At 45.9% G+C, this 27,153-nt stretch overlaps 1 protein-coding gene across 1 annotated transcript in view; it reads right to left on the bottom strand.

The window, feature by feature from the left end:
- Cpxm2 (carboxypeptidase X, M14 family member 2) overlaps positions 1-27,153 on the bottom strand; it is a 115,106-nt gene that overhangs the window by 20,592 nt on the left and 67,361 nt on the right. Inside the window, exons 5-7 of the mRNA XM_087908348.1 lie at positions 19,261-19,345; positions 18,283-18,433; positions 9,522-9,610 (exon numbers count right to left, since the gene is read on the bottom strand). Of these exons, the coding sequence (XP_087764474.1) occupies positions 9,522-9,610; positions 18,283-18,433; positions 19,261-19,345 (325 nt within the window). The remainder of the gene's footprint in view (positions 1-9,521; positions 9,611-18,282; positions 18,434-19,260; positions 19,346-27,153) is intronic.

Raw genomic sequence — 27,153 nt, 5'->3', positions numbered from 1 at the left:
GGAGCAGTGCAAAGGCCACACACACGTGTGAACTAGTGGGTGAGTCCTCAGCAGACACCACATCTGCCAGCGCCTTGAATTTGGGTTTGTAGCCTCTAGAACTACAAACAAGGCATTTCTGTGGTCTACCAGTTCACCATGACAGTTCCAGCAGAGTAAGGCATCTTCCTGGGTTGAGATTTTCACTCTCTCAGATGTTATATGTGTCTGTCACCCCCTGGTTGTTGTCACCACCTCTCATCTCCCTGGTCATTGTCACCACCTCCTTGGCTGCAGTCAGCCTCTTCTTGGTTGTGATCATGACTTTCTCACTGTGATTCCCGAACCAGTCTCCTTGGAGCTCAAATTGTGCACATATGAAGTATTTGATACTAAGTTTTCATAATCACTGCACACCTGAAGAAGGTGTCCCTGCCCTTCTGGAGTTTGTGGTACAACAGCAAGGAGGCATTGGACGATGCAGTTCATGAATGCTAATGAAGAACTTCACGTGGTGGCCACGGACACAAACCTCATGGGCCAGGTGGTGGGCTAGAGTGGAGAAGGAGCCCACATACCATGGTCTAGAGTTTAAGATCAGCTAATTAACAAACAGCCTTGGTCTATGAGAATGGTGTGAGCTATCAGGGGATGTAGTGAAGGCTCTCTAGTAGGAGAACAGCTTCTGGGGGATGGAGGACCAGTGGTATCCTGTCCTCAGAAGTTCCCTGACTGGTGCTGAGCATTGATTGGCTGGATGAAAGGCGTTTTTGCAATCCCCAGGGCACCAGAACCTGGTGTGGAGAACACTGTATTCTCTCTGTTTCCTGAGGCCCCCGCTCTCCTCTGTGTTTCCTGAGGACCCCACTCTCTTCTGTGTTTACTGAGCACCCCGTACTCCACCAGGGACCATATAAACAGTGAAGACTGGAAGGTGAAGAGGATCATTTCAGGGCCATGTGTTAAGAACAGAAGGGACACTCTGGTACTGGCAGAGCAGAGGAAGAACACCCTGACAAGGGTGGTGGGCAGGCAGTATCCATTGGAAGGGCTCCACTGCTCTCAAATGCAAGCTAGAACTGTAAGTGTCCCTTTCTCCTGCTGCAGTGTGAATGATGGCCATAGTCCACTCGCCTCAAGGCGCTGTAAGCTCATCACTCCTGGTGCAGTCACACTGACAAGGATCTTAGCAGGTCCTGGTTGGCAAGGAAGCCACTGTCTCAGGTTCAGGCCAAAGATTATTTCTTCAGGAATAAGACCTAGGTAGTCCATTCCTAAGTGGCAACAAATTTAAGCTTCAAGCACAGACCTGGCTGCCTTCTCTGTTACCCTCGATCTTTAGTGCAACCAGCACCAGAGGTCACAGCCTCCACACTGGAGACAGACAAATGTCTTCCCCTGGATGCACACTTAGCAATGAAGACTAGCTTCTTGGGTTACAAAACCTCAGGATCCCCCTTCTTCTTCATGTTCTGTCCTCCACTAGAGCATTTTTTCCCAGCCCTGTTTTCTCTGCAATGGTTGGTGTCAGAAGAATTGTGTCGCTGGATCATTGCACTAAAATAAAGGTTCCCTCATAATTTGAATTTGAAGAATATTAACCTTTAGGAGGGCCATTTATAATTTTCCTTCCAGAGTAGCACTCTGGAATACCTTGAAGAATATCTTGGGGCGCCGCCATCCCCATGAAGGAGGACATGGGAGTTGATTCACCTGCTCTTTCCAACAAGGCTATCATGAGCATCACCAGGGAGGAATCCCTCTACTTAAATATAACTCCTTCTTGTGAGAGACTGTAACTATTTTGGTCCTGGAAAGAATTAGAGATTCTTTTTATGTTACCCCATCAGTGATGGCTAATCTTGATGGTCAGCTTGGCATACCTGGGAAGGTGCCTTCAACTGCAGAACTGCCTTCATAAGCTTGGCCTGCGGGCATATCTATGGGACACTTTTTTTATTGCTAGTTTACACATGAGAACCCAGCTATTTCCGGGCAGCTGATCCTGGGCTGTATAAGGCAGCTGAGAAGCCAGGAGAAACAAGCCAGTAAGCAGTGTTCTTCCTTAGTTTCTGCTGCAATTCCTGCCTCTGGGTTTTTGCCCTGACTTCTCTGAATGATGCACTATAGCCAAACAAACTCTCGCCTCTCCAGGTGGCTTTTGGTCATAGTGTTTAGCACAACAGAAACCAAGCTAGAATAAGGCCTTTGTGGTAATCATATGGGTCCTGATGACAAACAGAGTGAGGAGCAGAAACTGATTCTGTGGATCTGAAACATATATATTATAATTTTATATTATAATTCATATCATGGTGCATTTGGCTCCTCACAGTCTAAACTCCTCCCCCTGGAAAAATGGTATCTGCTAAAGTCGGATATAATGAAGGGGAAAGTGAATAAGGAAAGGATGTCAGGATGGCTCCTTGAAAGGGGGAAAGGGAAGTGACAATAGAGGACCGCAGGGCAGCTGGACTCATTCACCCCTGAAATGGGAACGTATATCACCTTCCTAGTACCCATTGGAGTCTGGGCTCCTCTCTTTCCCTCCTTTGCTGAAGAAGATAGAATAATGAGGTGATCTTCTAGTAATCCAATTGTCGGTAATATATTTGAAGGAAACTGTTCATAAAGAAAGCTAAAATTATGCTCATGGTTACACTGGTTGTAGCGTGCTTCCTACTTCGGCAAAGTCATTAAAATCTGGGAGATTTCCAGACGCTTCAGAGCAGGGGAAAAGCTGCCAAACCACAATGCAGCCCCTCGCCAGCCCATGTGGCAGGATTGGAGACAGTGGGAATGGGGGTGGGGAGATGCTAGGAACCAACACTAACTGAGAGACGTGGGGCAAAGACAGAGCTACGTTCTAACCACAGTTGTGCAGAACCTACGAAGACAAGTCCAAGCACTGGAGAGAGAAAAGTGTGTTGCTGTAGCTTGGATGTATGTGTTCCCTGAATTCACAAGGTGGAATCCAAGACTCAATTCCATAATGTGTGGGCGTAAGGGCTTTTCTAGGAGGAGAGTAAGTAACAGAGGCTCTGCCCTTGTCAGTGGAATGAGTATCCACAGGAACAGGAGAAAACTAGGTAGGTCTTTGCATTTCCATCTTCCACATGAAGACCCAGAAACAAGGCACCATATTGGAAGTAGAGAGCAGCCCTCACTAGATACAGAATCTAGTGATGCCTTGATTCTAGGTCACCCATATCAAGAACTATGAAAAATCAACTTCCATTGTTTAGAAATCACTTGATCTCTGGACTTTTGTTAATCTGTGAACAGACCAAGGAAAGAAAGATGTAAAATTTGCCAAATCATCAGTACAGTGACTTTATGGAGGCTCCTTCAGACTTGGGGTTCTCTGTTGATATAAGAATGCCTGTCTAGTTAATTTCTTTAAAATTGTTTAAAGTAGCAGAAAAGGTTTTCTTCCATCATCTTTCTTCAGAGACTACCTCTAATTCAACGAAGAAGGAATTCTCAGAGGGAGAAAACCACAGTGAGGAGAATCCATGGGTCATGTGGTGGTTTTAAAGAAAATGGTCCCAAAAGGGAGTGGCACTTATGGGAGATATGACCTTGGTGGAAGTAGATAGAGCCTTGTTCGAGGAAGTGTGTCATGGCAGAAGTAGGCTTGAGGTCTCCTATGCTCAAGCTGCATCCAGTGAGATAGACTACTTCCTATTGCCTGAAATTCAAGATGGAGGACCCTCAGCTACTCCAGCATCATATCTGCCTGCACACCACTATGATCCACCATGATGATCATGGACTAAACCTCTGAAAATGTAAGTCACCCCAATTAAATGTTTTCCATTCTAAGAGTTGCTGTGGTCATGGTGTCTCTTCACAGCAATAGAAGCCACAACTAAGACAGAAGTTGGTTCCAGGAACTGGGGTATTGCTGTGATAGGCCTGACCATGTTTCTGTTTGGAGTAATATGGATTTTGGGAGTTTGGGTTAGGAAAGCAGTGGCATGATTTGAGTACTGCGTAATGAGCCAAACTAGTAGGAACATGGAAGACAGTGGTGCTGAGAATGATTTGAACTATTGGGGGGGGCACTCAAAAGGTTTCAGAGAAGAAGAATTTTAGTATGCTCCCTAGAGATTGTTCTTATGATACTTTGGTGAAGAAAGTGCCTGCTTTGCTTTACAGAAGCTTCTCAGTCACTGTCATTAAGACAAAAAGGCAACCTATTGAATGGGAGAAGATCTTTACCAACCCCGTATCAGACAAAAGTCTGATCTCCAAAATATATAAAGAACTCAAGAAAATAGACATTAAAATTCTAAATAACCCAATTTTAAAGATGGGGTACTAAACTGAACAGAGAATTGTCAACAGAAGAAGTTCAAATGGCCAAAAGACACTTAAGATCATGTTGAACTTCTTTAGCAATCAGGGAAATATAAATCAAAACAACTTTGAGATACCATCTTACACCTGTCAGAATGACTAAAATCAAAAACACCAATGATAATCTATGCTGGAGAAAATGTGGAGTAAGGGGAACACTCATTCATTGCTGGTAGGAATGGAAACTTGTGCAACCACTTTGGAAATCAGTGTGGCGGTTTCTCGGGAAATTGGGAGTCAACCTACCTCAAGATCCAGCAATACCACTCTTGGGAATATTCCCAAGCAATGTCCAATTATACTACAAAAGCATTTGTTCAACTATGTTCATAATAGCATTATTTGTAATAGCCAGAACCTGGAAACAACCAAGATGCCCCTCAATGGAAGAAAGGATAAAGAAAGCGTGGAACATATACACATTAGAGTACTACTCAGTGGTGAAAAAAACAATGACATCTTGACTTTTGCATGCAAATGGATGGAAATAGAAAATACTATCCTGAGTGATAACCCAGACCCAAAAAAGATGAATATGGTATGTACTCACACATTAGTGGACTCTAGCCATAAACAAAGGACATTGAACCTATAGTTCACAGGCCTAGAGAAGCCAAATAACACAGTGAACCTAAAGAAAACATATAGATCCTCCTGGAAATTGGAAGCTGACAAGATCTCTGGGCAAAGTTGGAAGCATAGAGGTGGGGGTGGGGGGAAGGGGAGAGGGAGAGCGAGAAGAGAGAAGGGAAGGATTGGGGAGAGCTGGGGGGGGAGGGTGGAGATGAAGGAAGGGTGGATATAGGAGCAGGGAAGAAGATACCTTAATTAAGGGAGTCATTTTAGGGTGAGCAAGAGACTTGGCTCTAGAGGGGATCCCAGGGGTCCACGGGGATGTCCCCAGCTAGGTCCTTGGGCAGCAGAGGAGAGGGTGCCTGAACTGGCCTTGTCCCATAGTCATACTGATGAATATTTCTAATATCACCATAGAACCTTTGCCTGGTGATGAATGGAGATAGAGACAGAGACCCACATCAGAGCACTGGACTGAGCTCCCAAGGTCCAGTTGAAGAGCAGAAGGAGGGAGAAGATGAGCAAGGGCCACGAAGGGTTGGTCCACCCACTGAGACAGTGTGCCTGATCTAATGGGAGCTCACCAAATCCAACTGGACTGGGACTGAATGAGCATGTGATCAAACTGGGCTCTCTCAATGTGGCTGACCACCATATCACACCACCATATCACACCATGATGAAAATGGACGAAACCTCTGAAAATATAAACCACCACAATTAAACATTTTTTCTTTTCTAAGAGTTGCTGTGGTCAAGGTATCTCTTCACAGCAATAGAAACCGTAACTAAGACAGGTCAAAACTTTGATTGCCTGGGCTTTCACACCAACTATCTTGTTCTGGCTTTCACCACCATCACCTGTCCTCACACTCAGGCTGATCACACTGCACACTGGCAGGCTCAGCTAACTCCCTGGCCATTCTGTACTTTGGTACTGCCAGCTAGCTGCCCTACAACTCCTATCTGACCCCTTAACTATTATTATCTACCTGCGTCATACTAAATAACCACACAACCTGTATCCCCTGAACATCTGGGACCTAGCCATATCATGACTCAAACCAAAGTCACACTTTCCCAGGAAACCAATGTCTTTTCTAACTGAGAAGGGCAAGCCATTCCCAATGAGAACTTGTCACACCTTACTTCAAATAGACCTTAATGGATGGCTCAGGTCAACTACCCACCTCAGAAATACCTCTACCCTCACACCCCATCCCAAAAGTTCCTTTCTTAGGGGCTGTGGTGGGTCTCACCAACCTTCCCTCTACATAGGAAGGAATGCAGCTCCCTTAGGACCTGTGCTCTTTCCCAGTACCCACACGAAACTCTTACTCCACCCCTTGTTATTGCTGGCCTCTTTATCTGGACAAGAAGATCGAGCTTCTTCCTTCTCTGTCTGCTAGCATCTGCTGAAAATCCAGATATCACCTGGTCCAGCTATAACTAAAGCTTTCTCCAGCCACTGGAAAAAAAATCCATCTGTCCCATCCCATCTGTCATGATGACATTAAGCACATGTAGCATAAGCTTCATGTTACAGACTTAGGATAAGTGACAGGGTTATTGCCCCCATCATTACAAGGGAAGGAGATGAAAATGCAAATTTTAACAAGTAACCAGGAAGTTATAAATACATACACTAAGAAGACCTCCAATGTTCTCTTGGCATAATTCTCTTTGCCTTGAATATGAATGTCTGCATCGTCTTCATCTTCCTCTCTGCCTTCACCATCTCTTACCCCCTCCCTCTGCCTGGAACAGGAGCCACGTAACTCAGTGCTCTACAGGCGTATGCTGCATGGAAGCCACACACATTCTCACTGCTGTCCTCTTACAGTGGGATGAACATCTCCACGTGTTTTGCTGCCTTCTCATTACTGCTTCTCATTTTATGGTTGGCTAGAAAAGTCTCTCTCAGGAGCAGGCTAAGCCAACTCTTTTTCCTGAACTAGGAATATTTCTACAGCCACCTAGAAGACTCCATCTGGGGAAAGGGATAGCAATTCTGCCTTCTAATCCAACCCCAAGAACCAACAATCTACATAACAATGGCTTCTGGCTCGACTCACTGGGACTGAGGAACACTCCTTGGACAGTTTTCAACTCAGTGATTTGGGACAGTGGGACTTCACAGGGGGCCCAAGATGGCTGTCCTGGTGACCCTGAGTCCTCTTGGCTCTAGCATCTCCTGAGTGGTAGTCATCATGGTCACCTCATGCATAAAGCACATTCTACCAGCTCTCCCAAGAGGACCCCAGTGATGCCCACGGGACAACTATTTCAAGGTCTCAGCACCCAGGGACTCTAAGCCTTCAGCTCACTTTATGTATACTTGAAGTTCATTGCACCAACTGAATTGATAGCTGTCTCACTTCTGGACTTGATGAGACGCCTTAAAACACCCATCAAGCAAGACTGGGTTAACCCGCCAGTGCTCCCAAAGACAGAACGGTGGGCAGACTCATAAAAATATACTGAGAAAGTGGAGCAGCAGGCATGAGTCACAAACCTCACGTCCAAGCACATTATCTCTGTTTCTGAAGAGCAAGACAGTAAGAGGAGTACTTTAGCACATCCCACCTCCACGTCTGTGCTGACAGGTGTCTGGAAGCCGCGCGTAGCTCAAGTAAAATGACAGTGAGACAAGCCAGGCATGTTCATTCCATGGAATTGAAGCTCAGTCTAATGACTCCGATCTCAGAAACATCTCTCGCCTTCGTCCTGAGCAGCTGGCTCCTGCCTTCAACCCACAAGCCCTCCCTCCGAGCTACATTAACTAGCCTTTGGTGAGTCCTTACGTGCCCATGTAATCACGAGGTTATTTCTGCTCATTACGTCTTCAAACAGATTCTGGAATAGCTAAGAATCTTCGGTTTGCCAAAGCCTTCTCATACTTTCAAGCGCATTGCTGTAGAGCGCTGTCCTCCGGACATACCTGTCACAATCGTCCTCAACAGAGCAGCTGTGACAGTCGACTTGCAAGAGACCCTCAGGAACCAGTCCAATGACTGTTGTCCTCCCCTCGTGGAAGGAATGATCAGGATCATTGGATTGTCACCTGAGAGCCCAGCCTTTCCCTCCTGGACCTGCTCGTCAGCTGAATGTAATTCTGTTCTAGCTGTAGGCAGCCTTGTGATCTTGAAGGTGCTGGGGTGTATAGAAAGCAGGAGGGTAAGTGAGGTTGGGGAAGGACTCTGCATGTGCAGCTATGGAGAAGTTGGTATTCATTCTGGGCTGAAACTTTCTGTTGGTGCAGCTGCTTGGGCATCACATGCATTCCTGGAAGTATCCCCAACCCATGTTCGGTATGGAAGTTCAATAAACTCATTGGTTCATGAAGCTAGACATCAGTGAAATCAAATTTTGTTTGTCATCAGTGTCCTATCCAAGGTGAGCAGGCATTTGCTTACGTCTCCCTGGGAACCATGGAATGCCCATGCTGGGTGTGAATAAGGAACAGGATGTCAGAGACAGTGAACTCAATCAGGTGCTGCCCCTTCGCCATTCTCACGGGTGTGTTGCAGCCAGCATGCACAGGCTGACACAGCTCAGAGTTAGAGACTCTGAGTCAGTCTGAGAAGGCTCACACTTGATCATCATTCCCTGCTACTTGAGCTCGAATTCCTAGAAGTGCCAACTCTATGTTCTGAGGCCTGGCTGCACAGAAGCACAGAACGACTTCTAGGACATGTCTGCTAAGGCTTCGACTTCACTGGGTCTGAGGTGGCTCACGTGTAGATGCTTTATAGATTTCCCACGTCATTCTGGCAGACAACCAAGACTGAGCTAAGAATCTAAATATTGACTGACTTAGGCCCTCTATATGTGTGTGACAATCAGGTAGCTTGGTCTACTTGTGAGACTCTTGGCAGTGGGAGCTGGGCCAGTCCCTGATGCTTTGGCAGGCTTTTGGGAGCCTATTCCTCATACTGGGTTGCCTTACCAAGCCTTAATATGAGCGGAGGAGCTTAGTCCTTCCTCAACTTGATATGCCATGCTTTGTTGACACCCATGGGAGGCCTACCCCTCTCCTAAAGTAAACAGTAAAGTAAACAGAAGAGGAGTGGATTAAGGGTGGGGAGTGCAGAAGAGAGGTTGGGGGAGAGAATGGGAGAAGAGGAGGGAGGGGAAACTGTGGTCGGGATGTAAAATAAATGAATACATTCAATTAACAATTTCTTTAAAAGAATCTAAATATTGTGGTAAGGGGTAATATCACTATACAGTGCCATGGTGACTCAGTTTCCCACTGATAAGAGAAGGTAATCACATTCTCTACCCTCCTGGGCTCTTAGAAAGACTGAACATGTTAACAGCGGTCAGTTGTGGAACACAGCATGCAGACCCATGGGAAGGCTTTCTGTTCTACCACGAGTGCCCTCTCACCCTCAAATCCACGTTCATTAATATTAATGAATTAATCCTTCAACCAATGACCCAACTCAAACACACAGAGCCTTTAGAAACTAAAGAGAAAAGGTTAGCTTTGAGCCCTGTTTCAACCATTTCGTAACTAAGGAGGCCCCATCTGGTTGCTTGTCGGCTCATGCCTTGCTGCTCTGTGACAAAGCCAGGTTGGAAAGCCCATGCTCTGGTCTTACCTGGCGCATTTCCTTATAGTTGTGGTGCTTAAAATCCAGGTCGTCGGTGGTGGTCATCTCGTTGCGTCGGTGATAATAGTTATTAGGATCTAGGGACAGAAAGATGGTTTTGAATTCCTTCACAGTCGACTATGGCGCCCCTTCAAGGGGCCTGGTTTATGTGACGACAGTGGAGGCAGTAAGCTGAACTTCTAACGTGCGTTCAGAGGCAAGCACACCAAGCCACCAGGAGGCACGTGGGAGTTGGAACTGTTTGGAGGTTAAGAATGTACAGTCACAAGGCCTGACTTAAATCTCTACTTGATGCGGTGTGGCACTGGAGAAGCCACTTGAGCAGCCTGTGCCTTACTTTTTTATCTGTAAGTGGGAAAAGAACGGCATTGCCTGGGCCTCTGTCAATAGGAAACAAGTAGTTACAAAGTTCCAAACCATATGCGCACCCTCGGAGACGTTAGTAAGCATGTATCCACTGTTAGTCTCTTAGCTGGGATGCGTTCCCTTTCCTTCTTCCTAACAGAAGCCTGGCATGTGAGAAACCCCTCTTCCGACATCTCAGAACTCTCAGGCCCCAGCCACAATGCCAGGTCACACCCATCACAGCACCCAGTTGCTCTGACTGCTCCAGTGGAGGCAAAGGAGACAGTGATAAATCTCTCTCCAGTCAGAGGATGCCCAAACACTGCCAGTTAGCTGTGGTGGCCACTTGACCATGAAGGAACTGCCAGCACAGCCTCAGTGACCAGCAGGACCCAGAGGCCCAATGACTTCAAGAGCTCCTCCTGGTCAGCCAACCCTAAAGCCATCCGTCTATGACATTTATAACAGAAGCACCTGCTGTAGCTTGCATATGAAATGTTCTCATAGGCTCATGTCTCCAGTTAGTGACAGTTTTTAAGAGGCAGTAGAACATTTAGTAGGCAGGGTCTAGCTACAAGAGTTAGGCCATTAGGGGTGACTCTGAAGGTTTTGCCTGATCCCCAGAACCCTCCTCTCTCTTGATTTCCTGTCTACTGTAAGAGCTTCCTCCACCACACGCTCTCGCAACCGTGGCATCCCATCTTGCCACAAGCCTGGTCTTGACACAAGTCAATGGAGCTGAGGACTATGCTCCAGAAACCTCTGGAGCTGAGGTCCGAAATCAATCTTTCCTCCTTGAAAGTTGTTTATGACAAGTATTTTGTCACAGATATGAAAGTCTATTGACACAGCAGCCTCACAGGTGTGACCAGAGTGTAGTAAGAGGGGACTCTGAGGACCACGGCTCTGGTTCAGGGAGCACAGCCTGCTCGCCCTGGCTCCCTTTTCACTGAACTTGAATTTTCTTTTAAATTCCTATTGTGTTGTGTATATTATTCCAAAACAAAGATGACGCAGAAAAGCGGGGCAGGAAAGAGGAAGAACATGAAAGAGAGTAACAAGAAGGGACCTCCAATGCCCTTGTCCTCAGCCTAGGAAGAATGGCAGAGGCTCTCAGGTCCTGATCCTCATGCTGATACTTCCCTAATAGAGGATTCAGTCAGAAAACCTCAGTTAGCACAGACCCCAACCCCATGCCAAGAGCATCAGAACTTTGGAAGCCCACAACAGCTTGGGCTCCACCCAAGTCGCTCAAAGGCCCATTCTAGAAGCGGGGGTAATAGTGGGTTGCAGAAGGATCCCTGAGATGTTAGGATCAGCAAGGAGCCATCTCTGCCACCCAAGTCCCCAGACTACGAGTACCAGCTGCCTAATAGGCCTACATCAGCCCTGCCAAATTGATTCCACAAAATCCTAGGTGACTCTGCAGGCTCCGTGTAAGGAGTGCCAAGCCGTGACTCCATCACAGGCAGGAAGGCGCCATCAGCATCCACTTTACATAGCCACATCAGCTGGCCCTGCTGGGATCCCTAACAAATGGCTTTAGCCTTGGAGACTGAGGCCACACACAACAAATTAAGAATCCCTGGGGCATCAAACACCAAATACAGTGTTAAATCTTCATGAACGATCTAGCAATATTATAAGAAAGAATAGCTGTCATGGAAGGCGCTAACTTGCAGGAGCGAGATAGGCATTTTTTTTTTTCAGGCAAAAAAGCCAAGGCCATCAAGGCTCAGCCAAGGTCCCGGGCTATTTCTTGGGGCCCAGGATGTCCATTGCTTTGGAGAGAGCTTTCCAGGTCCATGGGTTCCAAAGCAAAGATAAAGAGCGACAGTTTTTGGTTTTGGTTTTGATTTTGCATTTATTGACACTGACTTCAATTTGCTGTCTTCTGAAAGCTATGCAGCACCCACCCCCAGCTGCAGGGGCATCTTTCCAATCTGAAAACCCCTTTCGTTTTCAAACACCAGTTAGGCTTTCAAGGCTGTGGAAAAGGGTAGAAGAAAAAGCTCAGAGCACCTATGTACAAAAGAATGGTTGATCAGACAATAGCCTTCCTGGAGACTAATCAGTGTGTTGAAGGATCCAGGACAAGGCCCCAATGCCAAGTCTATATTTAATAAAAAAAAAAAACTTCTTCACTTATCTTTTCTTTGACTGAACAAAATCTTATTGAAAATTTCTTAAGAGTCCATCTTTCAGCTTTAAAAGTAAGAATTGAACTCAGAGCCCACGATCAGTCTATCAACTATCTACAGCTATTTCCCTAAGTTCCTTTCTTTGATCGGCACCTATTTCATGTGGTTCAGAGGAGCTGTCTTGTTCCATAAACCCAGGTACAAGCCTGTGATACAAGTCCAGGCTGTGAACCCACTTGCCCCAGCCGGTCACTAGCCTGGAGATGACCCTGGGACAACCCATGCTCTGAGCGCAGTTGTCCCCACAGGTCTTCAAGAGGAAGTAACTTGTAACTTGTACCTCCTCTCTTTGGCTGTCAGAACATTGCACCAATGGGCCTCAAGGAACTGAACTCTCCCCAGAAATCTCATGCTAGGAAAGGAACGAGGCTGAATGAAGCCCTGTGCCTGCCAGAGGGAACACTGGTCTCCCTAAAAGAGAGTTCACCTAGATCAGAGCAGCAAAGACTGGAGCCTAGACAAGGATGGATTGGTGATGGGCGAAGTTGTACCTTGACCAGGAATGTTCAGAGCTGTATGCAACTCCTGTCCTCTATTTAAACCTAAACCTCAAGTCAGGACCCATTAAATGGACTTGGGGGTTCACTGCAGCGCATCGTCTGTTTTTCCCAGTGCGGCCACACTAACTCCTTTCCCTGCACTCCACTATGGCCTGCGTTCCCGTATGGTTTGTCTCTTTAACAGGGGTAGTGAGCAGGAGTAACTGACCTCGATCATCAGGGCGGCCAGGGCCCAGGTTCTGACCCTGGCTGCTCCAGTGGCAGCAGATTGGAGGAGAGTCTCTTTCTCCTGGGGTCACTCAGATGGCAGGGACTGGAGTAATGGTGACAACCTGTCAGTCTGCAAGAGGCTCTGAGACAGTTGTGACCCCAGCAAGAAGGCCCTGAGCTATCAGCCCCACCCCTGCCTAATGTCCGTCACATCCACTCCTGCAATTTTCACTTTTCGGCCAAATTTTTCTCCTTAAGCGAGTCTGAGTAGACTTCCGGCATTTGAAGCAGAAGTCCTGACTGACTGATTCCATCTCTGAGCCTGTATTATCACAGATGGAGCTCTGGCAAGCCAGCTTCCTGTCTCTTTCCATGTGGTGAGTTTTCAGGATCCTTTGTACTAAACCCCAGCAATTCCTTGGGGGATTCCTTACCGACAGGGAGAGAGGACTCCAGGCATGGCACCTAAAACTCTTCATCCAGTCTACTCACCTCATTAACCCCCTTCAACCTTCTGTTCTTGACACACCGGCCTACTAATTCTTCTGCCGGAGTCACTGTCTGTTGTGTGGTCTCACAGGGGTGCTAGGCAACAAGAAAGAGAAGGGGAGGAAAGAAAGAGAAGGAAGAAGGGAACTCTGTAGCCATCTGCTGCCCCAGCACCGCTGGGGACATGTGAAGGCCAACCTTCACATTCCTCTTGGACAATGTGTGTATCGGTGGTCCTTCACTCCCTGGTAGACAATGTCCTTTTCTCATGGCATGGTCAGAGGTCAGTGACCCCATTATAAAAGTAGTTACTGGCTGCCTTCCAAGTCTGGACTGAAGCACAATTAATAAAAAATGCAGAGAGAGAAAAATTGGGGTTCAACCTGAAGATTTGAAAAGTAAAGCAGCCAGCCCACTGGCTCTTACTTCAACCTCAGTCTGAAATGGCGATCCTGTCTCCAGGAATCTCAGAATGAGACTGTGTCTGAGAGCTGTCTCCTCCCATTTTATAATCTTTTCTAGGACTGGGATTAAAGGCATGCACTATCTGGTTTCTATGGCAAACTAGTACGGCTACTGGGATTAAAGGTATGTGTTACCATTACCTGATCTGTAAAACTGACTAGTGGGACTGTTTTTCTCTCAGATCTTCAGGTAAGCTCCATTTATTAAAATACAGTTGAAATGTCACTACACTGGACTCCATTAAAGCAAGACCTTTCCTTCTTTAAACAATACTTTTTTGTTTTGTTTTGGATTCTTTGTATCCTAAGAAAGCGATAAATGAAAGCCAAAAAGAGAAAAGAACTCATCAGGGAATAAGATGAGAAAATGAGAAGAATCACCCACTTAATGATATGCTGAACCCAGAGACCACAAAGGCAGCTACCTGCAGAACTTCACTACAGGGCCCACTCCAGGAAGCAGAGAATCAGAAAGCTGTAAAGGAGGCAGATTTAAAGCACTGTAAACGAAGATCTCCAAGCTGCTTAGAACTCCTGTTCACACACTGGCCCTCCACGGCTTGGTTTAAATGAACCAGCACTGGTCTTGGGACATGAGAAAGTCACCGGCTGCCTGTAACTGCTCCTAACATTAAAGACAAACCAACTACAGGGGTTCTAAACTGGCCCCAAAGGTAACGGGTAACTCAAACCGGTAAGTGAGTTTGCTGTTGCTGTAGGTGACAGCAGTTAGTTGTTGCTCTTTCCTGAATTCTAAGATACAACAAGTCTTATTTGATGGACAAGATTAAGCCCAAATAATGTTAAAGTTGGATGTTTCCTCCTTAGGGTCACTGAAACTTGTCTGCTACCAACTTCACTCCAGGATCTGGGTTATACTGTGCCTAGGGACAGGGTATGACGAAACAGCACACTAGACATCTTCCTCTGATCTACACTGAATGCATACATCCCACACACAAGCACACACAAGCACGCATGCACACATGCACGCACACACACACATACACTTAATTACCAGTTAATTCCTTAATTGGCCTGAAAGAGTGAAACACTGCTGTCACACCCAAGGCTCACATTCACTGAGACAAGGGTCATTTTACACTTTCTTCAGTAAAAACCAAGAACCAAGATCTACACACACAGCTCCTCCCCTTCCCAAGGGTTTATCTTACCTCTCCAAGGTCTGCACACATAGCTCCTCCCCTCCCCAAGGATTTATCTTACCTCTCCAAGGTCTGCACACATAGCTCCTCCCCTTCCCAAGGGTTTATCTTACCTCTCCAAGGTGTGTTTCACTTGTGTCCTATCAAGAATGATTTTCCGTTCCTTGCCCTCCCCAACACCTTGAGCTTGCTGTTCAGGGTACTCTCTCTCTTTCTAGGTCCGATAAGTTTTCCCCAAGGGTCCTTCTGTGTTCGTCCTTAACTTTTGTTGTTGTTGTTGTTGTTTTACTTTGCTTTCTTTCTTTAAGATAGAGCTCAGGCTATCCTAGGATTTACTATGTAGAACAGGTTGACTTTAATTCCACGGCAATCCTTCTGCCTCAGTCTCTGAAGCACTGGGATACCAGGTAGGTGCTACAATGTCTAGCTTTTAGGTTTTTTAAAATTAATGAAATAATAAAAATAGTAAAAATGGTCAAGAGAACTCTATGCCTCTGGTTGATCAAGTGGCCAATCTGAGCTGGTCTCCCTGAACTGTCCTGTCTGGTTCCAGACAGATCAAGACAATTGGTCATCTGATCTAATGAAGAAAGTGTGGGAACCATATCTCCCTACCTATGACATAAAGGATAAATATCCTCTGCTCTTCAAGAACAACAACAACAAAATTAGAATGCCAAAACATTCTTATTTAATATCTCAAATACTTTGACAAATGTAACACCAAAAGCCATGGAAACTATATAGATCACTATTGTTAAGACATCAAAATACAGAAAACTGTGTCTTCTGGAGTGTGTATAACCCTCCTTTTCATGTGCACCTATCTATCCATTCACCTATCTACCTATCATCTATCTATCATCTATCTATCTATCTATCTATCTATCTATCTATCTATCTATCTATCATCTATCTAGCACACACATATATAATATATATGCCTGTATATAGATTTACATTAAAATCTTTTTAAGAATAGATTTGGCTTTTAAAATGGCCCTATATATTTGTCAGTGGAAACCAGAACCACACTGAGTTCACACTTAAAACCAAAACTACCCAGGTCTCACAGTTCATCCATCTCTGAGAGTGTTTCGAATGCCCACCAAGAGTGACTTGATAGAGAAATGATTATTTCATGATATTCACATAGGCTGCCTGTGCCCATTCCTAATGACACATGAATTCCTGCCCACAGAGGGAAGCCACGGCCCCACTATTTAAAGCAAGCAAACGGAGGAGTATGAGTCAAGGCTCGTGACCCGAAGGAAAAGGGACAGAGCCTCCCTATAGATGCCAGCCAAGATTTAACCAGAAGAAATCCTGAGCTCCATGATCCCAGAAGGTTCCAGATGGCAGCAGGCTGGACAAGGGACCACAGCATGAACTTTGGAGTCTAAATTCCAAACAGGAGTGTTCCAATGCACTCCCTTTGTTAGCCTGGGAAATGTGCACAGCCTGGGTCCCAGAAATCCCACTTGTTACAACCAAATTCAAGCAACAACTTGGGGACACAGACACACACACACCATTGACAGAGAAATAGGAAGAGTAACTGCAAGATTGTTTACAGAACCAAAACATTCTAAACTATTGAATTTCCAGTTACCACAGGCTGATCAGCAACGTGAGATGTTGCCCAGGGAGGAAGCACCCACAGATGCCCTCTTTTGTGGTTTCATTCTATCCATGTGACCAAAAGCAATTTAGGGGCACAAAGGGCTTATTTCAACTTGCAGGTCACAGTCCATTGTTGAGGAAATTCAGGACAGAGACTTGAAGGCAGACCCACTTACTATTCTATGCAATATTATCTCCAACCAGGGAACCCACTCACAGCCAAGGACGGGCAGCGGGAACTGTGGTGGGTGCTGCCTGTTTCCTCACTCTCTGGATTGTGCTTAGCTAGTTTTCTTATACAGCCCAGGGACTAGCATTGCCCACAGAGGGCCGGGCCCTCCTACATCAGTTAACAATCAAGAAAACATGCCCCCTCCCCCGACACACACACATAGAGCTGCCCACAGGCCCACTTCTTCTTGATGACCCCTCAATGGAGACTTTCTTCTCTGGCGGCTCTATGCTGTATCGAGTTGACAGTCAAAGCAAGTCAAAACAGGCACCAACCACTTTTGTGACGTGAAAAGAAAACATGTAAGGGCAAACAAACATAAAGTGCAAAGTAAAACACGTGTCTGCTCTGAGGATCGCTATGTAGGCAGACAGAACCGACTTTCTCATTCATGGAGGGTTCATGTTCTGAAAACCTACAGCTGGCAAAGCCAGCTCATGCATATTACAGGACTGAGAGAAAAATAGTAATGTGGCATTAAGCATGCTTTGTAAACACAGCAAGTGCAAGCTCGTGGTGGAGCCGGGATGACTGCTGAGATAGCATCAGGACTGCCTCTAGCTGCGCTGAACAGGACAGGGCACCCACAGGAGGTGATGCTCCAGCTTACGCTATGAGCCTAAGAGTGAACAGACATGGGGGAGAAAGCTGGGTGAGATGAACAATGCTCCTGCTCCTGTCCCTTGTGACCTGCTTGGGGACTGACAGGAATGCAACATTCCTGCAGGCTCTGATAGGTACTCCAGGGAGGGTTTTAGGCCAGCTGCCTTCCTGGAGATGTTTGGTCAGGAGGAGGATGCTCATTCCCTGGGTTCTCAGTGATGCAGCTGATACTTTCTGAAATGCTGGCTTAAGCCAATCTGTCTGGAGCAGACACTAATAGGATTGAGAAGGTGCATGTGAATTCCTGCCTATACCCTGATGTTAGACCCAAAAACCAACATGTGAAAATTAGACCATTAGACTAGAAGGAGCAAGCGTCCAGGGAAGGGGCAGGCATCCAGGGGAAACTCTTTAGATAGAGACCCTGCAAATGCTCACAGTTAGGTTTCTTCCACCTCCTGCTCTGCCTCTGCCCCCAACACAGTAAGCGTGCTAAGGACAGATACATGTCTCGAGGTCAAACATATTGTGTAGCGCTGAGAGCTGAAACCAGAGCCGTGCACGTTTGCATGTGCTTTACCATCAAGTTACATCCCTAGCTGACTGCTAGATGCTTTTGTCTTGCTTCTGAGGGACAGCACTGAGTGATCTATCAACCCTGACATACACAAACGTCTTAAAATTACAACAGGCAAAACCACCCTTGGCACGAGGGCTCAGTGTCAACAATGTTCATATTACTGAGTTAGGGATTATGAAAAGTTCCCATCCTTTTCTTTTTGAATAACCTGTGTGTTTAAGAGACTTAACAGCGAACGCAGGAAAATGATGGATTGACTTATTTGGACTCATCTCAGAGAGGCACCTGCCTCCCGTTAGAAAACAGCCGTGCAGGAACTGCAGGAGACAAGCTCACCTGGCAATGGGCAGCCCAAGATCTCCATCCTCAGGCAGATGCTCCCATTATCGAACCAGGACTGTGGATTTACACGAATGTAGCGGGCCACCATGGGGACTGGCAACTCATTTAGTACAGGAATCTCCTTCTCACTGTTTCCTTCAAATATCTATTGATGCTCAAGGGGAAAGAGGAAGGATTTTAAGATCTTCATCGTGAAATTCACTCATTCCTTAGAATCCTATTAAGGAGTACATATGCATGCTAGGGATCGAGGCAAAAATCAACAAATCACCCCTGCACTCTGCCTCAGGAAACCCCCATCTCTCCATCTATCATGAGGGCGAAAGGGTGCTCTAGAGTTCAGGGTTTTGGGAGGCAGACCAGGTCAAGCTTTGGGGCAGGGAGAGGTTCTGTTTGGCCCAACGGTCATGGGAAGCTACTTAGACTGGTAGGAATGGAAGGTGTTCCAGAGGCAGGGAAACATTCACGGAGAAACCCAGCAGCGGGTTTCATAGGTAGACCAGATGGCTCCATTCTTCGGTTGCACACAGGCCTTTTGTTGTAAGTAGAAATGAGACAGAATGTAGAAGTGGGACTGCAGTCAGTGTGTAAGATGCTGGATGCCACACTAGGAGTGGCACTTGAGATGCTGAATTTGAATTTGAGAGTAACCAAACTCCCATGCTGACGGTAATCATGCAAGGTGGCTAATGAAAGTTAGGGCTCTTGGAAGCAACAGATGCGGGAGGAGTCCCTAACTGCAATGTATTAACTTATAAAGGGGGTCAGAGGCTGTATCCCGGAAGTACGTGAGTTGGAGTGAATACAGAATTCTGCAACAACCCCAGCTGTGAACCATGAAAAGGAGGTCACTATCCATCAGACTCTCCTGGTTGCTTGGAGTTTACACGGAATTGGTAAACCTCCCCAGGGACAGGACAAAGCCCCAGAGCCTGGCACCAAGGGCATGGGTAGAGCAGAGAGGGCACTCACCATGTCACCAGATCCATTCTTCACAGTAACCCATGTGTGACTGTCATTGCTCACCATGACTTTGTAGGACGTCACCCAGTCGCTCCTGTGAGAAAACAAAACACAACTGGGGCTGCATCCTTTAAACCGCTTACCCCTTCCACCCAGAGATGTGGGAGTAAGAACAGGGAAACTTTCTTCAGGGCTGGGTCAAACCCTGATCCTCAGAGAGTCCTGGAGGACAACACAGATTCTTATCATTGCTCTTGATTGCCCATTCCGACTAGATAATAAGACCCAAGTGCTGAAGACACCACACCCTTTGATTGCAGAACTCAGAGAGACTGGTCTTGAATCTGCTAGAAAATATTTTCCCTGTTGATAAGTTTTCAGGCTCACCCCTGAGGGAGAAAAGACATCAGTGGTCTCCCCAAGCACTGGACCACGCATGCTAAAATACCAATTTTCCAGGCAAGATGTGCCCTCTAGTGTAGCAGTGGCAAGGCTGTTTATGGTGTCACCACCAGCTGCTTTCGGGTTGCATTTGAGACCTCCACAATAGGAGGGCACCCATGCCTGGAACTATAAACCAGGTCAAAGTTCGTGGCTGGGGAAGGACCTACGCTTGTTACTCTGCCAAGCAAACGTTGCCAGACAGCTTCCTATATAGTTAGGCTTCAGCCTATTAGTCTGTGCAGTTCTCAACCTTGCTCAGAAAAGCTCCCTTTTGCAGCAGGCAAAGGTGAATACAGACTCCTCTCTGGTTGGAGTGCGAGAACGGATCACTCTGCATGCTCAGCCTTAAATGGGACATCTGTATTAACCAAGAACAAGCAAAGTGTGATGCAAGAGCCAGAGAAGGGGGAATAAACACTGTGAAGTGTCTGCTGCACAGGTTATAGCTGCTGTACTCGCGAATTCATGTGTTCCCAGCACAAGATGAAGCCACTCAAAATCCTAGTACAGACAGGGGAAGGGCTCGTGCGCCCTGCATCTAGCTGAGGACAACTGGCAGCTGATGGCTGCCGTGGGAGGAGAAGCCGCTTTTCCGCTGTGGCTACTGATGGGTTCCTCAGTAGAGAGCCCACACCCAAGCACATGTGGGCAGCACTGGCAGGACTCAGCTATACAAGAGATGACAAAGAGAACATGAAGTTGGAAGAAGGACATATTAGGGAGATCTGGGAGGAGTTTGGGGGAGACAAGGGAACATATGGTCAAAATACATCGCATACATGTATGAAACTCTCAAAAATAAATAATTTTTTAAAAAAGAATTCTGGTTCCATGATACCTACTGGTTATATAACTTTGACCCCTCTGTGCCCTTCTATGCAAAAATATAGGCCCTGTGAGCCTTGAAGGGTCTAATGCCCTTTAAACATTTAGGACAATTCCGAGTCTCTAGTATGGTCACATACATAAAGATATGCAAATCAGACCATATGTGTCTGTACTGAAGTTATATCACACACTGCTGCAATGTAATGGAATCCAGCAGGAAAAAATAATCTCAGTGAATGCTGCAAATTGGTCTAGAAATTTCAGTTGGGGAAACTGACTTGTGAATGGAGCAAACCAGATCCAGCCAGCCACAAAAGCAACAGTTTGAGTCTCTGAGACTATGGGTTTCTCCTTGTCTGTCACAGCCATGCAGACATTCCCTATCTCAGCAAGAATCCAGCAGGCTGGACCCAAAGTCAGAACCCTGTCACCATCTCCCACTGTCTAGAAAGTACTGGGGACATAGCAGCCATAATTTGACTTGCTGGAATGGATGTCAATCGGACAGGCCAGGGCAAAATCAAAGTGAAACCCAAACAGGCTTTTTCTGTTGTTAATTGCCAGGTAATATGGAAAGGCCATTCTGTGTGTGCCTCTTCCCAAAGTCTCGAACCCTGGCGGCAGCACCAGCCTCCCGTTCTTCCATTCTTTCCTTCTGTAGATCAGCTTGCTCTCGGATCCTGCTGCCAGAGGGGTCTAAACCAGTGTTTCTCAACCTGTGAGCTGTGACCCCTTTGGGGAGGTCACATATCAGATATTTACATTATGATTCATAATAGTAGAAAAACTGTTCCTCACAACAGAAGGAACCGGATTAAAGGGTCGCAGCCCCAGAATTTTCAGCCACTATATAGAAGCATTCCAACCTCAGAGGGTGCATAGCTAAATTATACAGGATGTTTATTATTATATAATATGTTTATTATCCAAGGTGTTTGAAGGTTAACAAGGAAGACAAGAGGTGAACGGAATGTTCGAGAGTGGTGGGAAGAAAGAAGAAGCCATTGGATCAGTAGAACGACGGATGCACAGCAGGTGAAAGAGGGAAAATGGCCCTCATCTCATACAAAAATCGGCATTTTTTTTTATATTAGACACATCTGTTGTCATAAACCAGCCTTATGGGAGACTGGAGCCATAATATCCCTATTTCCTGGTCTCCTAACCTTCAGGGAAGCCTTGACAACCACAACACTTCCGTGACTTATTTCCCCTTCCCTCAAAGGGATTATTCCATATCACAAACCACCTTGACATTCAGGCTTGACTCAGAGCTATCTAATCCAAGCAAAGAAGCACTGGGGTCAGAGGCCTCCTGACCACAGGAGAAGGTAGAGGCTGTGCTGCTGACTTTCCTGGGCTCTGGCAGTTCACGCATTTGAAACTACAAAACACACAAGATACCCTGAATGGCACTAGCTCACTTTCTTCCAATATAACCTTCTATCAGACCAGGTTTAAAATAGGAAGGTATACCACAGAGGAAGGAATTAGGACACTATGACATTCTACTGCAGGGTCTCCCCTACAGGTTAGCTAGATTCTGGTCACAGTAAGAGAAACAAAAGTTTTAAGTTATCAGTGAGTTTGCGAGTGAGTAAATACGAGAAATCTCCAGGGATCTGGGGGATATGAACTGAAAGAAAAAAATAGATTATGCATTGTATAAGCTAACAAGCCAACATTGTTTTAGGAAAATGCGCACATGGATAGGATCAAAACTTGAAGCCTGCCAACCATGAAAAGCTAGGGATGTTGAACCTGAAACCTTTCCCCAAGACTCTCCAAGGGAGTGAAAATACATTAGAGAGTCTGAGTGCATCAGTGTCTACCAGCAAGGTCCACACAAACTCTCTGCAGAGGAGTCTTTCTCTTAGGCCCTTAGAGGTTTCCCTGGGTGAGAGGGAGCAGACAAAGAAGGTTCTAAAGCCTCATTAGTCAGCTACAAAATACTCCCCATGAGAAAGCAGTAGCAGAAATAAAGGGCAATGGAGATTTTGGAACTGCCACATGATATATTTAAGTTTTCTAAATCAAGGTTTGCTAAGGACAAATCCTCATCTACTTCCAGTGGGGCTGTGTCTTAGGAAAATCCATCACGGGCTGATTCTACTGTAGGCTGAAAGTGGATACCCCTAACTTCCTGAACATCAGGCCTTAGCAATGCGCACACTGTAGAGTCTTGCAGCTCTACAAGCATGTGTGACTGACGTCTATGGCTCACTGCTCTAGCCAGAATGACAGGAGAGGGTCACATCACACACTGTCACCAGCCCATAAAAAAAGTCAAAACCCAAAGTATGAATTTCTAGTGTATGAGACAATTCTAAGGTTGTTTATCCATGCCTAGCACATGACAGATACCTTCCCAAGCACTTTGTAAATATTAAATCATTTTTCTTCACGACAACCAAATGGCATAGGTATTATTATTCTGAACCACAAATGTACCAGGGGGTCAAGAGTGTAGAACATGAGACTCAAAATTCAACAGTCTGGTTATCTAATTCCTGGTTTTAGCCACTTCCATACATGACATATTTAAAGAAATAAATTATGAAGAAAAAACAGCAAAAGGAAATAGGTTAGCATAAAATAAACAGCTAGATGTGAAGAACATATGCAACTTTTGAAAGATGAAAATCCCATGGAAATTAAATATGCAGATAAATTGAGAGTACTGAATAGGAACTGGTAAAGAGAGAATCAGCAAACAGGAATACAGTTGAAGAAGTTACCAAGAACCCAGCACTAAATGACCAGGAGGTAGAAAACAAAGAGATGAGAACCGTGAAGAAGACTGATGCATTCCTCATCAGCATCCCACACAGAGGCCAGGCAGAGGTAAAGGAAACCAGTATTGATAGAAAACTGGCTAGAACTTGTCTGAAATAGATAAAAGATGGGGCTCATACATACATAAATTGATATAAGAAATTCATTTAGATCAATCTAATTATTTCTATAGGATAAGCAGTTCTCAGTCAAAAACACAATCAGCATCCTTCAATCACCTGCCAGCCATGCCCCTTCCTCCAAACACCAGCAGAGGCTGATACACCGTCACAACATAGCTACCAGTACTTACAGAAACACATATAACAGCATGAAACTTAGATCTTCATGAATTTCCTCAGATTCTCACATAGCATCAATTAAGTTCAGTACTACAGGTGAGAACTTCAAATATCCAAAGGTGTGCAAAGAATAAGAGCGGTCCTAGGTAAAATGCTCTTTAATTGGAGGCGTGTGTTCTTTAATGCAAACACTGCGTAGTCAGCCCTATCCTTTCTGAGAATTGCCTTTCTGCATGATCACCTTTGTCGCAGGTATTTAAGGGAGGGTGGCCCTGCATCTTGGCCAGGGACAAACATCCTCAAGATGGGCCCTTAACAGAAACCAGGCTAATCATAGTTGACTGGCCTATAGCAAACATTTGTCCCAAAGTGAAACAAAGCATTATTCCCTGAGAATCTGGATTTGAGGACAAGGCAGCTGCCGTCATGAGTCAGAATCCTCGGGTACTCATGAATGTTCCACTTCATCCTGTGGCTGAAGAGGCAGAGGCCTTCTAGGGAAAAGGAAGTGAGAGAAAGAGCAGCACATAACACAGACACTCAGACATTCCATAGGAAACACCAGACTCCCACCTCTCTCCCTGCCCTTAGTCCTCCTGAACGCATAGCATACTCCAAGGAAGGGCTTCTAATATCCAGCTAAGGAAACCCTACTCATAATTTAGCCTGAGATCCAGCAATCCTCAGGTGTGGCATTGGCTAAGCCTGAGCGAGGCTGGGGGCTGTGATCCCACATGAGCAAAGCAGTCAAGCCATTATCACACGTGAGCCTTATCAGAGGTCCAAAGAGGTGGGAAACACAGCAAAGGCCAAGATAGGAACAGGGTGGCTATATTTTGCAGCTTCAATAAAGTACTTATTATGAGGGTGACTATCTCTAGTCCAGGCTGATAAACTTGGAAACTAGTGAGGAACAAGGGTTAAGGGTGGTGTCCTGAGGCTCCTCTATGAGCCCTGGCCAAGCAATCAGAACATACTGAGAAACACCAACAAAGTAGCAATTCCCCAATGCAGCCGGAGGTAACGGTGCAGATTAGGAGGTGGAGATAACCGCCACTATAATAGCGATGCCTGGGATGAATCAAGAGACTCGGGGAAGTCTGGTTCCCTAGTCCCTTCTATATTTTCCGCTCTGCTTTCCTGCAGACCTGAGTGTTGTCTGGGAGAAGAGCAGCCATAGTCTGTACTCCAGCTGTGCTGGTTGCAAAGATCAGAGGAGGAAATATGCACACCTGCCTCAACTCCGGTGCTCAAGGGCACGGAAGATGAAATCGTTCTTATAATTTCTTACATTCAGTTTTTTCCACGAAAGAACAAACTGGAATATACATGTGGTGTTATAAGAAGCAGAATATTAGTCCTTCCGAATGACCCCAGATGTAACTTTCTGTTCAGGTTTATAAATCTCAGAGGGTGAGCCTGTAGTATGGCTCGTACAAACATGGCTCTGCACATGCTCACATCTTGTAGGCCCAGAGTTTTTGCTTCCCTGCAAAACAGGGATGCAGTACCTATTCCGCGATGTTTGTTTATCAATACCCAACTTGAGGATTTCTGCTTGCTTGTGATGACCTATGCAGACCTCTGAGAGCTGTATGGGTTCCCTACAGCTCCTGCAACAAATTACCCCAGTCACAGAAGCTTAAACAACACAGACATCACCTCAGAGTTCCGATGAGTGGATTAGACTCCTGCTACTGCTGGGCCAGAGTCCATGTGTCTGAAGGGTTGTCTCCTTGAGTACTCTGGAGGAGCCACCATCCATTGTTTCCCAGCTCCCACCAGCTTTCTGAATCCCTTGTTGTGGCCCCCTTTCTTGTCATTAAAACCAGCAACATAGTATCTCTCTGACCAACAAGTAACATAGTATCTCTCTGACCAACCAGCAACATAGTATCTCTCTGACCAACCAGCAACACAGTATCTCTCTGGCCAACCAGCAACATAGTATCTCTCTGGCCAACCAGCAACATAGTATCTCTCTTACCAACCAGCAACAAAGTATCTCTCTGACCATGCTCACTCAGCAGGCACTGATCCTCTGTCCACAGCTGAAGAAGATTCTTCCACCAAACTTCTATGATAAGGTGGGGTTCCACTTGGATAATTTGGAGTGCCCTCTCCACCTATGATCCTTAACTTAATTTCCTCATCAAAATCACTTTTGTCGTATAAGGTTACTGGATGATTTGCATTGCTTGTAAACTCAATAAGCTCTAGAATCACCTAGAAAACAAACCTCTAGGCATGTCTGTAAAGAAGCTTCTAGACTGAGTTAATAGAGGTAGGAAAGCCCACACTAACTCAGAGATCAAGTCAGTAGCTGTGGTCCTGGACTGAGGAAAAAGAAAAAGCAAACAGCATTCATCTCTCTGTTTCCTCCCTGGATGCTGCTTCAAGCTCCTGCATCCTTACCTTCCCCAGCAAGGAGCACATAGTCCGGAACTGTGAACCATAAGGAACCCTCAGGTTCTTAAGGGGTCAGACATATCACAGCCATGACAAAAGTAACTAATGCAGTAGCATATCCAGATTCTGGGGACCAGCATGTGGTGTCCTATAGGAGGACATCTGCTGCCATAGGAACATCACTCCAACTCTGGCTTCATTTTCCATTCCTTCTCTCCTGGCACAGGCCTGAGGTATGGACACATATTGCCAGGCTGGCCACAATAGGATAAAACAATCCAGTTAATAAATAGGAAGCTTAAGCCTCAGCGAAGAAACCACAGCCAGGGAAAACTAGGTCACTCCACCGTCCCCACCCCATCCCATCCCCCAGCCTCCCTCTTAAAGAGAACATTAGAGTTCAAATAAACACTGAGAAAATTCAGCCCCACCTGACAACTCCGCGCCTGCCTTCAGGATCCACTTACTGTGATTAAAATTTCTTGGTACTTCTCAAAGCAGTTGGCTCCTTTCTACAGGCAGAAGCTGGGTTCCTGGAAGAGGAATGATCTATTTTTTCACCCAGAGTCAGCCCAACTGGCAAGAACCAACAGGTCATAAGGTCAGACACTGGGGACTTTAAAAACTCTTCTAAGCTCAAGCCCAAGGTTCAGTATGCTCTTCTGCTAACCACAAGAGTGTGTTCCCATACTGTGAGCAATGGCAAGCTCCCCTCTGTGTTAGCGGGAGTGTGGGCAGGTACTGCTAACTGATTTCAACTGAGAAGCGACCCTGCCTGTATGCACAACAATGGTGCTCTGCTGGCAGTGTCTCTGTCCCTCAGGGGACAACTTACAATGCTTAGAGACATCCCTGGTTGTCATGATTGTAAAGGCTGGGAAGGCACCTGTTGGGTGGGGCACCCCGGGAATAGGGGACAAGGATGCCACTAGAGCTGCTAAATGCATAGGAAAGCTTTCTATAGCCCAGAATGACCTGTCCCCACTCTGAGCAATTTAGATAATGAAGTGGAATTCTCTACTGGATCTGCTCCAAACTATTTTAAGGCCAGGGAAAATGTCAGTGTTGATTTATCAGCAAAGGAACTAAATTGTCAGAGGCCATGACATTCTGAACACCAAAATGGATATTGGATAATGCAGGC

The sequence above is a fragment of the Myodes glareolus genome, chromosome 7 (genome assembly GCF_982192425.1).
Source record: "Myodes glareolus chromosome 7, mMyoGla1.1, whole genome shotgun sequence".
NCBI classification, from domain to species: domain Eukaryota; kingdom Metazoa; phylum Chordata; class Mammalia; order Rodentia; family Cricetidae; genus Myodes; species Myodes glareolus.
Note: the sequence above shows the minus strand (reverse complement) of the source record. Positions and strands in the feature narration are given on the sequence as shown.